The 18,268-nt window shown below is 37.5% G+C and overlaps 1 protein-coding gene across 7 annotated transcripts in view; it reads left to right on the top strand.

Annotated features, from left to right (window-relative positions):
* Window positions 1-18,268, top strand: part of Nell1 (neural EGFL like 1) — an 813,237-nt gene that overhangs the window by 638,988 nt on the left and 155,981 nt on the right. For all 7 annotated transcript variants that reach the window (XM_087211541.1, XM_004851562.3, XM_004851560.3 and 4 more), the window contains one exon: window positions 3,906-4,001. In XM_087211541.1, coding sequence (XP_087067667.1) covers window positions 3,906-4,001 — 96 coding nt within the window. The remainder of the gene's footprint in view (window positions 1-3,905; window positions 4,002-18,268) is intronic.

The raw sequence follows: 18,268 nt of genomic DNA, 5'->3' as shown, positions 1-18,268 counted from the left end.
CCTCTCATAAACTAGTTTCAAAGGCTTTTTACCTGCGTGATCAGCAATGACTCAACTCCTGGTACGAATTTTCTATGTTGGTCAGCTTTCCCATCATTGAGGTGCAAGACTCAGCATACATACCTGAAAGGAAAAGTTTAATCTGGTTCATGGTTTCAATTTCTGCATAACAGAAATACCATGGCAGAAGGACACGTTAAAGCAAAAGTGCTCATTTCATGATGCTCAGGAAGCAGAGAATAGGAACTGTGCCAGAGAGGAAGAAGCCATGACTTGCAAAAAATACATGCTGGCTGTGTTTCTTTCTTGGGTTGCTCTCAAGCCAATCAAGTTGAAAATCCAACTTAACTCTCCCAATATTGGTTTCTGGAAAAGCAAAATCCTGGTGACACAAAAACAGCAATTTTCTCCAGTTCTTGAGCACATTCCCATTTCTTTGTACTGTACTGTATGGTTAATGTTGGTAATTTTAATTCAACTTTCACAGCATGAGTGCTATCAATGTTAATCATTACTGCTTTGTTCATGAGTAAATGGAGACAAAGAGAGGTAAAATGAGTTGCTGTAGGTCACACAATTGATAAATTGAGAATGAGGATTTGGACCATAGTTTCGAATAGCACATTTACTCACAGACTTGCAAGGGAATGTAGTGGTGACCTAACTTCTTTTAGTTTTGACACCAACAAGTAATCCAATGCACATTGTAGGTCTTCTGAATATCTGAGTCCTTTCCTTTCAAATGCTGGATGTGTTGCTGGTTGAGCATAGCCTATCCAGATGGAAAGAAGCTATCCACCATCTTCAGACCAAGATACAACAGTTTAATTTTCTATTTTATGAGATGTTCAAAGAAAACTTATATTGATCTTCACTTCTCAAAGAGATCTTAAGTTTTAGGTGACATAGTACTTCTCTATTTGGTTTTTGTGTTTTTTAAAATTACTTTTTCATACTACTTAATACTCAAACAGGCAATAAAAGCTTTGTTTACTTCAAGTAAGTCTCATTTAAAAATAGGTATGCATTTAGATTTATTATAATATTACTAGGCTCAGACAAAGTGATTAATAGGTACATGAATTTGTACACTCCAACAATTGTTCAATGTAACCTCTACAATTTGAGTATCTTTTTCTTTCATTTTTAAAATAGTTCCTTTAGCTATTATGGAACTATTCAAAAAAGAGTAAATCAGTCTAGGTGAATGCCAGATTATAGACATACCTGTATTGTACCATATGAAAAAAGGGTTAAGATTTTTAAGATAAAGATGTCTTTGCTTAAACCTTGTCTCAGAGAGTTAGATTTCACAATTTCAGTTTCACCTTTTATTTTTCTATGAAAACAATAAGCTCTATCAAATATCTCTATACTAAGGACTAATATTGCCCTTATTTGAAAGTAAATCAATCATGAATCACAATAGATGCCTTCAACCAATCTTGATGAATCTGTATGTCTTGTAGGATGGCTTTATATATTTTGAGTCTTAGATAGTTTGCTCACAGTCACAAGAACACTGTTGTCAACAAAGTTTATATAAACAAAACACTATTTAGCAGTAACTATGTGCCAAACACTAGTTTACATTCCTCAAAAATGTTAACTCATTGTATCCTCATGTAACCTTTTGATTATCATATCGGTACAGTGTCAGGAGCATCTCATGCTCTCCTCACAAATCTTCCTATTACTGCTTCTAATTGAGGGTTGAGTGAATCAAGGGAATATATCCACAATGAAATATCACCCCGTCTCCTAATCAGGAGTGAAGGATCTAGATGAAATACTGTTTTATTGTGCAGTTAAAACATCAAACTAGAAACTATCACATCGAGTGAAATTAGCCGGATTCAGAAAGTTCAGTATCTCATGTTTCCCTCTAATATGAGGAAAATGTAAATGTGTAAAATAATTAATAAGTAGTTAAAATAAAGGAGAGAGGGTGGGAAACTGGGAGGTAGAATTCCAGAGATGGGGAAGGGGGCAAGAGGGAGGGAGGAGAGAAGGGTGAAGGCTCTAGGGAACGGCGTTCAGATTCCTTAAGTGCATGTACTGACTTCCCACACACCCCATCGTCAGTGTGGTGCTAGCAGGCATTAATGAGATAGATAGCAAAATAGACAGTCAGCCGAGCTTTCTGTTTCCGAAGTCCTGGCCTCTTTGGATGCCATTTGGAACTTTATCTGACATAATTTTCCTGTCATTTTTAACTTGCAAAACCCCTGTCCTCTTCTATTACTGTCTTTGATGCAAAGCTGTACTTTAAATATCTTATTGAGGGCCGGGGATTTAGCTCAGTGGTTTCGCTGCCTGCTGTGCAAGTGCAAGGACCCAAGTTCGATCCCCGGTATCAAAAAAAAAAAAAAATCTTATTGAAATGTCAGTCACCAGAGATCACAACATGTAACTTTTGGGACAAGAGATTTTGCATACATATATTTATATTTATTTCAGACTTTGTGATGTGCGTACCAAGGTAATTGCTGTATAAATCTTTTTGTGCATTGATTAAGTGTACTAAGAATATGGTGTTGGCATTTCAACATATACGCTGCTCTCCAGCAGAGGCATTCACAATTCATTGCTGAAGCAGGGATGTTAAGTCATCCAAGCGATATTAAATGGAAAATGGCAGTATTGTGAGAAGCTCTGCATACTTGAACTTAAGCAAATAATTTAGTTCTTTAAAACTAAATTGATATTAATTGCATGATGATGCTGGTAGGAGCATGCAACCATGATATTGTTTTCAAGGTGGGCAATATGTTTGAACTGGAATTAAAATTTAAAGCATTTGTCTCCTATAACAACAGCAATTCAGGGTTAATACTTCCAATCACCTTCATTAATAGTATTTTAAATATATTTTGTAGTATGCTAACTTAGTATTTCACAGTAAGAGATAATGCAATATTCTGGATAAAAGTGATTCATAACTCTTATTAGAACAAGAGTTTTCTTATCTGAATAACCTGTAGGATAACTGTGAGAGAACTCAAAAATTATCTGTTGAGGATTTACTATGTAATCAGATTCTGAGACTAGGCTAGAGTGGTGAGCAAAAGCAATTTTGCTCCTTATCCTTGTGGGCTTTATAGTCCAGTGAATGAGACAGTAGATGATAATCAGCTCTGTGTGAATGGACGGGTGTATTTAATACTGCAGTGGGAGGTGCTGAGAGGCGCGGGCTGCTGGGAGATCCCGCTATGGGAACTGGGTATAAGGGGAACTAACATGAACTGGGTATGGTGGCAGAGTAGCACTGGGACGGAATTAGGGTCACTGTGAAAGGTTTATTAAATGATCTAAGTCCACCGCCTCTTCGCCAGCATTTCCACACAGAGGCATTTTCACCAGAAGAATAATTGAGGGGTAAACTAAGTATTTGAACTACAGAAACAATGTATTGGTTTTATCATTAAATTATTAGAAGTAGCTTAATTATCTAAAAATAAGGAATTAAATTTATTATGTTGTAAAGTTTAGCAACTACCAAAAATCCTATCTAAAAATTGTCATACAAGATGGTTGGTGAAAAATAGTAGATTATGAAATATTAAGCACGAGAAAAGCCTTTGCCTTTACCCTGATCTTACCCTTTCTGGTTACTCAGTTTCTTTTGTTTGATTTCAGATTTATCGATAATAATAGCAACAGTAGTAGTAGCTGCTAATACTAGCCAGCCTGGTGCTAAACACTTTATCCATGATTTCAATGTATTTTACATAAAGCGCGAAATGGGTACTATTAAATTGATTTCTCTTCGTGTTTGGAAAATCTTATGTTGCTAAATATAGATGTGTATTCCCTTATGCCTCAAAGAGAGGTTCAGTGCTCATGCTGTTTTCATGCCTTTCCTTACTGCTTTTTATCTAAGCAAAATCATTCTTTTCCGACAGCATTCTGTGAAGAGGGCTGCAGACACGGTGGGACGTGCGTGGCTCCCAACAAATGTGCCTGTCCGTCTGGATTCACAGGAAGCCGTTGCGAGAAAGGTAACTGAGGCTGTCTTTTCAGATTGGGGAGCAAGATGTGCAGAGGAATGATGGAGAAAGAGTGGAGGCGCCTTTTCTAGGCAGAGACAGGGTTTTGTGATACACTGTGTCTGATGTGTCTGATGGTGAGCGGGGCTCTCTCCCAGTGGAAACCTTTGGGTTACTCCATAAAAGGCCTCCTCCTCCTGCAAACAGAGCTTCATTTGCCCTCCCTTCCATGCATTTAATCTAGCAAAGCCAAGTCTTTCGTCTGCGATAGTTTGCACTGTGCATTTTCAGTGCTAATTAGAGATAAAGCCTGATGAACTGACCTGACCCACTTATCATCAGTTGGGTAGCATCATATGCGCCTATTAGAGTTATAATAATCTGCGGCATCAGCGGAATCTAAATTAGCAGCACATGCTCCTTGCGTAAAAGCACATTAAATAACTCTAGCAGCGGGTTTATTTGCATGCTTGGGATTTTATTCGAATATTGGTTTATTAGGAACGTTATCATTCATAGACCTGGTAATATAAGCCAATTAGTATTAGTAAAATTTCATGATATATACCTTTTAATTTTCACTAAGTGTAGTGTTTACAGTTGGCACTATTTAGTAAAATCCTCCTTTCTTATTGATTGAAAAAATCCAGTCTGTGTACAAATGAAATTTGATGTTCATGCCAGGGTGTATATCAATACAAGCAAGGGGTTTCTGGCATGTGAAAGTAAATGTTTAAGTTTACTTTCCCATGGATTTTATTAGCATTAAATCCCTGCAGTGTGCTTTTCTTTGTATATCACACTCGATGCTTCTTATAGCATAGAAAAGAAAAATAGAATGCTGTATCATTATTCCTGTTACAGGTATTAGATGAAGGGGTGAATATCTTCATCTGATGAGGAAGATGCAAGCAAAGCTGTTGTTTCTTTCTGTTCATGTTTAAAAGTTTCTGAACTTCATAATTTTTTTTCTTTTGGTACTGGGGATCGAACTCAGGACCTTTCACTTTTGAGGCAGGTGGTGGAACCACTGAGCTAAATCCCCGGCCCTAGATAATATGTTTTTTAAAAATTAGCTTCTTTATTATACTCCATCCTGACTGATACATTACATTACGACAACTAGGATATATATCCTAATTCTTTTAAAAAGCTATCAAAATGTAACTACATAAATTATTTAGCAAGGAAATCAATGAATGATATCTGCATTGTTGTTCCCATATTTTGGGATGTGATCAACAAACCAAATTACATAAATTAAAAATAATTAATTGGTTTGTTCTTTCAAAAGACATTAAAGTGTCAAATACTGCCTAAGTAGCATGAAAGAATTACCAGATGGAATTGAAGAATATTTGCTCAAAGCGAAGAAACTTAATGATAACTTCACACATCCCCCATTGCAGTACATTTAATTTTAACTAAGTTTTCTAACTAAATGAAAAAAATAAGAATTTTCCTTACTTCCTTTAGATCTACTATTGTTTCCTGGACTGATGATGTAGGAAGTAGTAAAGACAGAAGTGTGAGAATGGAAACGTAGTGATGATGGATACTCCTGTAGTGGAATTCCAGTTGTTGGGTACTAATTATGCATGAGGCCATTTCAAATATTTTTAATACCAAAGAACAGATGAAAGAGGTAGAGTCTTTACTTCCATTTTATGGATGGCAAACTAAATCTTAAATAGATAATTAACTTCTGCAGTTATTAAAACAGAATAAAACTCAAGTTACCCTGCACAAGTCTTGTATTCTCCAACTTTATCTGTGGGTCTCAGTGGCAATGCATGGAATTGTGTTTAAAATATGGACTCACTGCCAATTTTCCAGACTGGGTGAATGAGAATATTAGGGAGGTCGGTCCACACATCTGCATCTTCATCAAGCTTCTCAAGTTATTGGAGTATATAACCACAATAGTAAGAAGGTTATTGTTCTTTTTATATTATAATAATTGGAAGGGGTGGTGCATTTCCATAGACTAGGTCCTGTTGTCAGTGTCAGACCAGGAAAAGTTGATTCTGGTTTCTCACACTTTGTGAATTTGTCCTTTGTCCTTTCTTCCACTCAATAACTGACTGATTGAATCAATGGCTTTCACTGTGGTCCATAATGTGGAACAGAAAACTATAAAGAAGAAAATCAAGGCCAGGAGTAGAAAGAGAGACAGGCAGCCTGTGGTTTTCTAGATAAATGTTAAAATTAAGGTTAATAATTGCACATTCTTGAATTATACTATCCTGTCATAAGGGAAAATACATTAAAATTAATCAAGCTCTTTCTGCATGTGATGATTTCTTCATCTGTAGCAGTCGTTCCAATATCCTAATTCTACAAGATTTTTCATGAAAAGGATAAAATACATATTTTCCAATCGATTGTGTTCAAAGAATCTAGACGAATGATAGGTGAATGAATCTGTGCTGTGATTTGTCTGAATTATTGCCTCATGTTCATCATTAGTAATAAACATTAAGTAAATCTCTTTGTCAGCGAATAGTCATTCTCGACATCTTGAAATTCAGAATGCCAAAGAATAATTGCAAGTGTGAATGTCTGCTGTCATGATTACACTAAATCTTTGATTTGATTTGTTTTAATTTCAGGACTATCAAACTAGGCCCATTTGAACTACATAGAATCCATTTATAGTTAGTCTTAAATATATTCACTTGACCCTCTGAGTTATTGATTTTACTCATTGCTTTTGATATTTAGCTGTTTAAAATTCAAGTACACTTAATTAAAATCATTAAAATTGCTTGTTAAAGAAAATATTCATCTAGAATATAAAAAAGTTAAATATCTCACATTTGCAGCATATAACACAAGATGGTACAACTCTTCATTTTTTTCTCCACTGATAACATTTTAGTGAATTTTAAATTTCCATAACACTGCTAGGGATGAGCCAACTTAGCTTCAGTGGCCTTCTGGACAACACATTATTTCTTCTCTTTATTATCTTTGTTCTTTCTCTGTGCCTGTGGTTGAATTGGTTTCAGAGCTTCAGAAATGAGGTAAAGAATCCTAACAAGTGTGGTTTGGGACAGAAAGCAGATGGGGGTGAAAGTTTTCTTTTCCACTTCCCCAAGAGGTAAAGGGTAAGATTCCACCTGACACAGTGGAGAGAACCACAGAACAAAATGGAAAAAACACAGAGTTCTCTGAGAGGCTTTCCAAATGTAAAATGAATGAGCCAAACTAAATATGTTAGCTGCCATAAAAAGTTTTTCATCTAATATGTGAGTGAGGCTGAACTTTCCACTTGGTATTGCTACCTGAAAATCTGCAAGCAGCACCAAGTGTATACTCAATACTAGGTATGGAGCTGTTCCTAGACCAGAATTCCTTAACTCAGACATCATCCTGGAACAGATGACTTCTTGTGGAGAACTGGGTTATGCACTGTAGGATATTCAGCAGCATGGCTGAACTGACTTTTCTCCTAAGTGTCATTAGCAACCCACCTCCAGGTAGAATAAACAGAAATGTCCCCAAACATTGTCAAATATCTTCCGCTAGGAAAATTGTCCCCATTGAGAACTCCTGGCCCTGATGTAATAGTTTTTTTAAAGCATATATACAAGGGATGATCAAAAACTCCAGTGAATGTTTAAATATTTTTAACTTAGTTTTGGAAAAGAGAAATTTCCCAGAATTACAGGATAAATGTGTTCAAAGCAAAGAGGAGTACTTAGACTATTAAGAGGGGAATTAATGGCAGTGTGTCTTTTACTGTACTAAATATTCTTATTTCAGTATTTACTGTATTTTTTAATCACACCTTATTGATCAAACATTTATGGTAATTTCCACCAAACAAAAGCATTATGATTTATCATTACCCACTTTATTCACTGGATCTGGTACTATGTGACTTCTAGATCTTCACCAAAGGCAAAAGGACTGTGGGAGGTAAACGTTTTGAATAGATTCAAGGTGTCAAGGCTGCCATGACCAGTACAGACCCTACTGAAAGAGGACTTCCAGAACTGCTTCATAAAAGGGCAAGAATAATGGGATGAGTGTGTTTGAAGTAAGGAATATTTCAAAGGGGATTCATAGCAATGTGTCTTTTACTGTAATAAATTTTTTAAACATTTAAATGTTGACCATATTATTTGATCCTGCCATATATATGTGATATATGATATATGATATATAAATGAAATAAAATACAGAATGCAATGTAATATATAATATATATTTAGAACAAATATCTCAGTTTCATTGAAATAGAAATATTGTAAGCACTTTTGTAGACAAATAAGATTTTAAGCATGTTTTGAACCTTTTAGATGAGCTTAGGGTTAATCATAATTAGAAGATTCCTGATCATTGAAGAGCCAGAGTCGGGCTGATGTCTGTCATGAGTGGATGAAGCTCTTTATAGTCCTAAACACCAGGTAGGTGTAGAAGCAGCCTGCTTTGTGCCTCCTCTTCCTTACTGTTGAAGGAAACAGATGGATGTTCCAACCTCACACAGGAAACATGAGATTCTAACTCTCGTTTTTTCCTGAAGGACAATGTAATCTTTTGTAGAAGAAAACTTTGAGTGTAAATAGTAAGAAGACATTTTCTCATGTAGAATTAAACTTAGTGTACATATTTTAAGGAGAATTTGTACTAACATGCTTTCTCCATGACTAAACTAATTGATTAAGCACTTTTTAGGAATTTGGACAAGGATATATATCAAGATGTTTGCTTGTGATGATACAGAGAAATCAGCCAATTATAGTACATTTCCTCTCTTACATATTAGATTAATTCCAAACTGTATGAATACAACTGTGTAAACAGTATGTGTCACTAACCAGTGTATTTTGAATCAGATTGCAAGAGGTGGTTAGTACAAGTCACAGCATAGGACAAACTACAGTCTAGTGTGCAACAGTTAGGAAAACAAACTAATGTTTCAAAAATGACATCTTAGCTTTTTCTTACAATTGTTTGGGAAATGAGTTATTCTAACTGCTATTCAGGAAACTCACATAATTATTGAAACTCTTACAGTCTGTTGGATTTTCCAAAGTATAGTAAGTACCTCACCAAGAATGTCCAAGGAACCTTTAACACCATTACCTATGTACAGTACAATTTTCAGTGATTATTGTCCTGTTTTGCTTCTTTGAATCCTCTAATCTTTCCGTAATAAGTACAAGTTACATTTTTAATAAAAATAGTTTTAAAGGGGCCTGGGGATTTAGCTCAGTGGTGCTGCCGTCTGCCTTGCAAGTGCAAGGTCCTGAGTTTGATCCACAGTACCAAAAAAAAAAAGTTTTAAAAAACTTAGAGGGCATAAACATCACATGAAGAAATTAATTTTTCTTAGTTAATGAAGATACAGTGTTTTCACCTTTCCTACAGAGAAGTGAAGTTTTGCAGAATAATCATTTGATTAGGGTATATTGTCCATCTACCAGGTTGAAAATATTATCAGAAACAAAGCAGGCTGTATTTCTTCTCGATTTTAAATCTTTCCACTGTTTTAAGAGAATTGTATCAGCATTCATCTATTTGCAATGGCTCTGCTGACCCTTACTTCTGAGATGAGATTTTAAGAATCATTAAGAAAGCGGATTATAGTTCCATTCTCATATCAGAGAAGAGAATTTCCTCTCTTTTCCTTTATTTCCTCTTCAGGTATCACAGGACTATGGGGAAGGAATTTGTTCAGAGGATGAATAAAAACATAATTCCAGTCAGGAGAGTTATTGAACTTTTCTCAACTTGTGTTTCCTCAGGACGTCTGGCGTATGGTACATGCTCAGTCAATGGCAACGTCTATTATTAATGCTGCTTCCTTTGTTGTAAAGTGCTTAAAAAGGACATGAAAGGCTTTGTGATATCGTTAAAAGCAGGAAGTAGAAAGATTAGAGGTGTCTTTGAGTTGCATACCAGATGAATTGCTCCTGCCCCTGAGTAAAACCATGGCTGCAGATGTTTCTTAAAAATTCCAGTAAAGCCAGATAAGTATGAATTTGATTGGAGAACTCCACATACTGGGTATTTCCAGATATTAAGATGATAGAAGAGAGACACTGACCTGGAAGATGAGAGGGGTCACACTCACATCTACTGAATTCATTCACTTTGGAGCAGCTGAGGAGGGGATTCCTTGTTCAGCACCCTCCTCCTCTCTTCCATCCCAGCCATTCTCTTATTTTGACCGTGGAGAAGAAATTGGGCTTAAGATCTAACTCACTTCCCGATAGCTCCAAAATCAAGTTGCCACTCCATTCTTGGAGCTCCTTGGAGATGGGTTACAACCCTGTCTGGGATCCTACCCCGACCATATTTTGTCTCCAACATTTGAAAAAGTACCTTCCAGCCATTTTTGTTGTCATGTCTTTGACAAGGAGAAGATTTTTCAAGGCATTTTGATACAACTATTGGAAGCAGTGGCTTTTGTTCAAAGTAGTTGCACTAGAAATTAAAAATGCACCCTATAGTGGTAAGAATACAGGACTGAAGTTCAGAGGCCTGAGCTCTGATGCTAAATCTGCTTGTGGTGTGCAGTTAGTACTAATCTACTACCCGTTTACTGTGAGTCCAAAATTTTTGATTTATTTCCTCTTGTGAGGCTGCTGGTTTTACCATATTGGACCAATATGAGGACAAGTGTAAGCGTCAGCCAGCCAATCAGCAGTGGATTTGGGATTCTAACCTTTGTATGACTAAATCCAAATTCTATACACTTTGCATTATAATCCACTGCCTCTTGGTCACCTTACCTTTGCCCAAGAGTAGTTAAACGAAACAATTATATGAGAGGGCAAATAAATTGTGTAATGATCTATAATCTCCTATGTGATTATGTCCATAGTTTTATACATTCCTTTTTAACCTCTTTGTTGTGTCTAAAACAAGAGTGGTGGGAGCTGGATAGGGATTAAGAGATCAGTCTCTGAAGTTGGGTTAGTTAAATTTAAATTGAGCTTTTCCTGTTTACTAGGATCTGACATTTATCACCTTAGGTTTGTCTGTAGGAAAGGGATGTCAGTATTACCCCCTAATAATACTATTGTCAGAGTAAATAAAATAATCCATTTAAATGACTTAGTAGAGTGTCTGGCATCTAAAGACTTTTAGTAAATGAAAGTTATGGATAGTTTTATCCTCAGTTAACCTGGAAGTTAGCAGGAAGTATGAGAAGAAACAGCTTCCCTTATTTTGTCTTTCTCTGTCACATTTTAAAACTCACAGATGTTATGGGAAAGAGAAGGTCACACATGACTGGTGCAGTGGTCTCCTAGCATTGGGCCCCCTGGATGGGAATGCACAGTGGCTGGTTCTTGGTTTATGGAGAGCTCTGGTGAGGGTCTTAGGTTACGTAGAGTTCCCAATAGCTCTACCTTGGAAGGACAGTCCTTTCATTCTCATGAAGCCGTGGTACCCTGCTCCCTAGCTCTTAAAATAGTTAAGGTCAGTTTCTCTGTTGTGAATCTGTGACTTTGACTTGTAGGATTCCCTTAGACTAGATTCTTTCTCCCACCCCGTCAGACTGAAGACATGGCAGCTGACTGCTAACGTTATCTTTCTTTACCTTGAGACAGAGGCAGCCTCAGACTCAGGCATTGACCCTTAGATTTTTGAGCTATGAATTAAGCACCAGTTGCTGTGTCCCTCCACATCCAGAGGACGGGTCTAAGTGTGTTCGAAGTCTCTTTCCCTACATGAGTTTAGGGAAGAAATTCTTCCCTCTCTTTTCTGTTAAAAAGATGAACTGGGATTGGTACCATACCACATAACCTTCATCCAACAGAGTTCTTACTTTGATCTTTATCAATGTCCCTGTTGACTTTCTAGGCCTTTTTATTTTTTATTTTTTTGGTACTGGAGATCAGACTTGGGTCCTTGTGCTTGCGAGGTGGGCAGCGGGACCACTGAGCTAAATCCCTGGGCCTCTAGGCCCATTTCTACAGAGCTGAAAGTTTGTCGATGACCAGTGGAGACACAGCACACATTTCACAATTGTTATGTTTGTTTAGCACTCAGCTTTGGGATGTGACCGTCCTTAGCAGCTATTCCATTATGACCTTCCAGAAAAATCTAATTTTAAATCCTATGCTTTAAAATTATATATGTAAAAGAATATATATAAAATAAATGAATGAATACAGATAAGGATACTAAATCTCATATGATACATTGTTTTCATTTTATAGACCACAATTTTTAATTCCCATTCAAATCTTATTTGAAGGGTATCTACAGTAAGCATATCATAAAGATGGTGTGGCTTGCCACGAACCAGAATAATTTAGAAATTTTTGTGTATTTCCAGTAGCTTAGTCAGCATGCATTTCCATAAAGCTTTTGCACTTTTCCATTAAAGAGAACCAATCTTTTTAACAGACTGAGAATCACTGTAAAATAAATGAAAGCTATTAGTGATTGCTTTGTCTAGTTAGCAATGCAGAAAATAATTCCTAACTAGATGACAAGCAGCTCTTGCTTCCCACCAGTCGGGCCCACTCTATTGAACTGTGAAACTCAGGAGTCAGGTTCGTAAACTAATTTTTAATCACATGTCCTGGAAAATACAAACATAACTGTAACTTGAAGCATAATGACTAACTAGAAAGGAAGTAGATCTTCATTTGAAAGTATGACCAAAGACCAAATGGAGGCCAGAAATTACAAAACTTCCCTAGTAACTCACCACGAGTCTTTGTATCCAAGGATGTGTACTGGAGTAAAGACTGATTGAAGGCAGTAGGTTGACCTAGGAGTATTGCTTCTCGGCCTTTTGGCTAAGATCAAGTGTAGGTTGACCTAGGAGTATAACTCTTACAATTTGCATCACTCTCTCCTAATAGAGTACACAGATTAGAAAAGGTAGTTGACCAAAAGCGTCCATTTGGTTCCAAAATAAGATGAATCAAACAGCAAGATCTATGCATCCATTTTAGTAGTGGTTCAAAAAATAGACTGTTTCTGGCTTGGTTAGCTAATGTGGTTTTAAAGCATTCACCAATTTATCAGAGACCTTAAAGTTATCTATGGGTGGCAGCAATTTTAGCCAAGTAAATTGAGTCCATGAGGGGAGATCTTGGGAGATTATTTTATTAAAGGATGTCAGGCTCAGAAAACCTTTCAGCGCTTCCTTGGTCCTTAACACATAAAGTCCCCACTCCATAGCATGATATATAAAGGCGTCTGTGATTAGACCAGCGACTACCTCTCTAGCTTTATTGCCCACTTTTCCTCAATATAAATCTTAAACTTCAGCCCATGCTAAACTACTTTCAGTCTGTGAAATGTTTGTTTTTTCTTAATCTCTGACCCTTTGTTTGTAATGGTCTGTCTGCCTATAGCACAGATTTAGATTTATACAATTGGTCATCAATATAATACAATAGAAAAGATTGCACATTGAGGGGGTCTCTTGTAATGCAGAATAGTCCTGATCTTCTCCCTGTCAAATTCTTCAACAGTCTCTCTCATTTTAAGGGAGGGTGAAGTGCGTCCTTTCATATTCTCTAGGCTGAAATCTTGAAATCCAAATACTTTTTCTGAACCTTCAAAATATATGTAGAATCCAAACTTCCTATGATGTCCAGCACCACCACCTTTGGCCATAGTACCACCGTCTTCTCTACTCTAGATTATGGTAGAAGCCCCTAACTCTTCTTTCACTGTTCTGTACGTGTAGACCTTTTTCAGCACATCGACTGTAGGGCCATTGTTAAAATGTAAATGAGATCTTTTCAATCCTCTGCTCCACAGCCTCTATGGCTCCAAATTTTTACTCTGAGTAAAATCAAAATAATTACCATGGCCTACACGACCCTGCTTGCTCTTGGCCCGCCTCCCTGTTACTTCTCTCTTCTTGACATTCACTCTCCTCCCCCTCAGTTCTATTTCTTCTGTGCTGGTAGCAGTGTTGTCCTTGGTCTTGTCTGTCTTATTGTCACAGCATTTCCAAAGACCAGGGCAGTACCTGGCACATGGAAGTTGTTCAAAAATCCGTTGACTTAATGGAAAAATTAATAAGAAGAGCTCTTTATGCTTTTGAATTAGTGTCCAAACCACAGTGCCGAGGCAGCGTGTCTTGTCATGGGAAGAATGAGGAATCTGCGTCATCAGCCTTGCCCCTCCTTCATCTCTGACATTGCTGGATCATAAACAGTCAGTGTTACCCTTGATCTCTCCTTCCCCCTCTCTTTCCCATTCAATCAATCAGCGTGATGCTTCCTCAGTCTCACTTTCTTGTCCAAACCACTGGCCTGTTTTGGCCGAGAGTGACATTAAAGGGCCAGTCTCCAGCTCCCCAATCTATTTCTCCCTCTCAGAAATGCATTTCTTGCAGTGCAGCCAATGTAGTCCTTATAAAAAAATCATTTCCTGCTGAAAAACCTTAAATGATCTTCAGTGCCCTTGATACGAATTCCATCCTCCTTTCAGGAGTGCTGACCTGGCACTGATGGCTCTTACTTCACCCGCTTTGCAGCTTGCGATCAGTTCTCCTCCTGTGTTAAACCGCGTCCTGCTTTCTCATGGCGGGAATCTTCCTATTCCTGGCCCTGTCCATGGTATCTAGGTGCTGAAATTCTCTGGCTCCTCTTTCTCTACCTTCCTTTTCTCCACCCACCGTATTTGTTCTGCAACTGTCCTTGTTCTCTCACATAGATCTTAAACTTCAAAACTCTTTATCAGATTCCTCTGGCAGTGTGCATTTCCCTCCAGAATACTCGGTGTCAACCCTAATTTCCCATCATCAAATGCATCACTCTTAATTCCCTTTTCACTTTTTTCCCCTCTTCTTTCTTCCGGTCATCCATCCTGTAGCCAACCTTTTTAACCCTCTACATTCACAAGTTATTGCTGCCTTGGCATAGCAGGTACCAATGCACAGTATTTCCCAGTTACAAGGGAGTGTTCCCTATACAGTTTTTCTTTCTTTTTTCACTTTTGTCATTTTTCCTACCCTGAGGTGTTAATTATATGCAATACAGATGAGATCATCTTTGATTTGTATAGGATGTTCTGAAAAATAATTAAACAATAACATATATTTAAAACACTTTGTAATCTATAAACTAGATAGTTCCTGCTGGAAAATAAGGGAGTCCTTTCTTCCTCACATGGACAAGCCCTGGTTTTCATAGAACAGCCCCAAGATGCATAAGCCTGGCCACACATGACCCTGTCCTGATTCTTAAATTCCCCCAGAACTGCCTTTCCAGCTGACCATTTAATTGGAAACTAAAGAAATGTAAACTGCGCTTGTAAACATATGTTTGACTCACTGTCAGCTGAGTATCATGGCACTGTCTTTCAGGGATGCTAAGGGCTGGATGGCAAGCCTGGAAGTTTTCCAGATGCTTGGTCCCCACAAACGGAGATGCCCTAGTCACTTGCGTGTTCCGCATGAGCACTATACATCAACATTTTGGAGATATTTACATTTCTTTTTCTACATTTCTTCTTCTTTGTGTCTCTCCCAGCAGCAATACTTCCCTCTCTTTGAGCACTAGAGAAGATCGGTGAAGGAACCACTTCACTACATAGTTATTACTTAATGCTTAGCCTAAACTTTAGTTTAAATGGAACTTGTGCTAAATACTGGACATATAGTGAGATTTATTATCCAGAGGGCAGATATTTATCAGCATTCCCCATCTCATCTTGCATACGTATTTCCTCATCTCCCTTCCCATTTTCCAACACATAAGCATACCTCAGGGCTTTTGCACATGGTGGTTCCTTTTTTCAAGAAAGTTATCCTTCCATATATTTTTATAATTCCTCTCTCAGTCCCCTTTGGGTCTCTACTTAAATGCCAGTCATGTCATAGGAAACCCTTTCCTACTTCTCTATTAAAATCCCAACACTGAATCTTGCTCTAGACTATAGAACCCTCAATCCCTGCTTTACCTTCTCCTGTTGGACTTATTAACATTTGTGGAACTAACTAACTGCATCACTTATCTATCTGGTTTATTTTTTTCTCTGCCTATGGAAAAGTCAGCCTCTGTGATGGCAGAAGTTTTGTCAGTATTTTGCTGCTCCAAAGCTAGCACTCACAGCAATCTCTGGAACTTGGTTTACACTCAGGCAGCATTTATTAAATGAATGATGGTGGATCCATGAATGATTGTCCTCATGGCTGAGTCAGTGATATTAAAATCTCTAAAGAAATATGGCTAAGACTGTAAAGGCTAAGAAGTGTCAGAGCTCTGCTTTCATCAGTTCTTCATGCCTCATGTCACAGTGCTGGCTTTTATACATCACCCTGTGCTGCCCTTCTCCAAAAAGGCAAAGCTGATTTTACAGATTTCAGCAGTTGTCTGAGCTCTCATCTGTGTGAATTTCTTGTCTGAGTTCTGAGCAAACCACTCTGACTTCCCTGTATTACGCCTACGCTGCCTTGATATTCTTCTCTGAGACTAACTGCTCCTTATGCTTCCCTCAATGGGGTCCTCCTTTCAGTGGGATTGCTACAATAGTGATCCTTTAACTCAGACCTTTGTGGTCTTTACAGAGAGGTACTCTATCCAGGTACTGTATCATCTCTTTTTACACCTCCTCACTCCTCCGTGGTGGAATAGCTGAACTATCCTCCTGATTTACAGGTGAGGAAACTGAAATGTAGGGAAAGGAAATTGTTCATGTTTGTAAGGCTAACAAAGGAGACAGCTGAGCCTTAAATTATGATCTGTTGGTTTGAAATCCTAGTTTTTATGTTATGCTACAGGGCCGCCAACTTCTCTTTCACAGAACTTTTCATTTCTCTTGGCTTCAAATCCCAAGCAAGGGGATTTACTACTGAAAGTGCCAGAAGGATGTTGTCATGATGCCCTCCTACCCAGGGGGCATTCCTGCCTTGGACAGTGGTGCCAGGAGTGATCTTTCAAGACTGGACAGACTCTACTTCTCACCATATGGTCCTCACCAAGTCATATATCTTTTTAATACATAAGTGTGTCTCAAAATTATTGTAAGAATTAGAGCAAGTCTAATTTATAAATAGTGGGTAATATTAAATTAATAGATAGTCATATGCACAACCTATTTGCTATAGTCCTAGTGTAAAATTGTTCTCCACCTTGGTACTAGTTACAGCTAATATGTAAATAGTTCTATATAAACACAGGCACCTTAAAAGGTATTTTGTTTTTGGAGCATCTCAGAAAGCACAGTGAAGAACACTTCATCTTTATTCCACAGACAATAAAACATTCAAATACTAGATAGCCCAGGTTCATACAGTAAGGACTGAGCTTGTACTCCAACATGAATACTTCAGTTCTGCTACTCTATTCTTGAACTTAAAGTGGAGTAAAAGCCCCTTGGGCCTTTCAATGATGATAACCCTTTAATAGGTATTAATAAATACTGTCCTAAAATTCTCACATATTTTACAGTATCACATAATGCATCCCCAGGTAAATTACATTTTTAAGAAACCAGAAGAAAACAATGTTTCTGGATGGCTGTCCACAGATAGCTACTCTGCCAAACATTTAGAAGATTCTGAGCAGATATCTGAGGTCCCTTTTCTGTATGCCTGCAGCTCCTTCCCTAATTTAACACTCTCATTTTTTTCTCAAGGAGCTGTTTTTTGATGTCAGGTAAGTACATTTTCATGACAGGTACACCGTGCTTGCATTTTAGTAGCTACCAGTCACCCACGTGCTCTCCTTGTGAGCAGAAAATCTCTTCTGTTCCTCAGGCTATTAATACATCAATAGCTAATATTTTTGAGGTTGATACATGCCAGCTGCTGTTGTAAGCACTTAATGGATGTTAAAACAGATACTATTTTTCTCATTTATAAATGAGAATACTGCAGCTTGGAAATGTTGGATAACATGCTCAAAAATCACACAACTCATAGTTCTGGAGTTATATAGCTCAGTAGGCAAATTCTTGCTTTAAATTCCTACTTACTGCATTTCTTCTGTTTTAAATTCCTGCATTATTGAAAGTAGTTCTGAAAAGTAATTTTTTATTTAAGTCATTTTTTTTCTGTCTTCAATTTGTATAACCCTTAGCCAGTTTTATCTAACAAAAAAATTGATGAGTGATACTTTGTGCTCCGTATCCGTAAGGGCAACCTCAAGCCTTGAATTGATCTGTAGTGTAGAAAGAAGGAAAAGCAAGGGATCCAGAAGATTTCATAGAAAGTTCGCAAACTTTTATTGAAGAATAACGTGTGTATAGAGCAACGAAATTTGAGTACACAGCCCAATGTATTTTATATAGTGAAAACACCTTTGAAACCAGAACCAAAATTAAACAGTAGGACATGAGCTATT

The sequence above is a fragment of the Heterocephalus glaber genome, unplaced genomic scaffold (genome assembly GCF_053883595.1).
Source record: "Heterocephalus glaber isolate CG9 unplaced genomic scaffold, H.glaber_assembly_v1.0 deba00001428, whole genome shotgun sequence".
Classification (NCBI taxonomy): Eukaryota; Metazoa; Chordata; class Mammalia; order Rodentia; family Bathyergidae; genus Heterocephalus; species Heterocephalus glaber.
The sequence above is the reverse complement of the archived record's forward strand: the minus strand, read 5'-3'. Positions and strand labels throughout refer to the sequence as shown.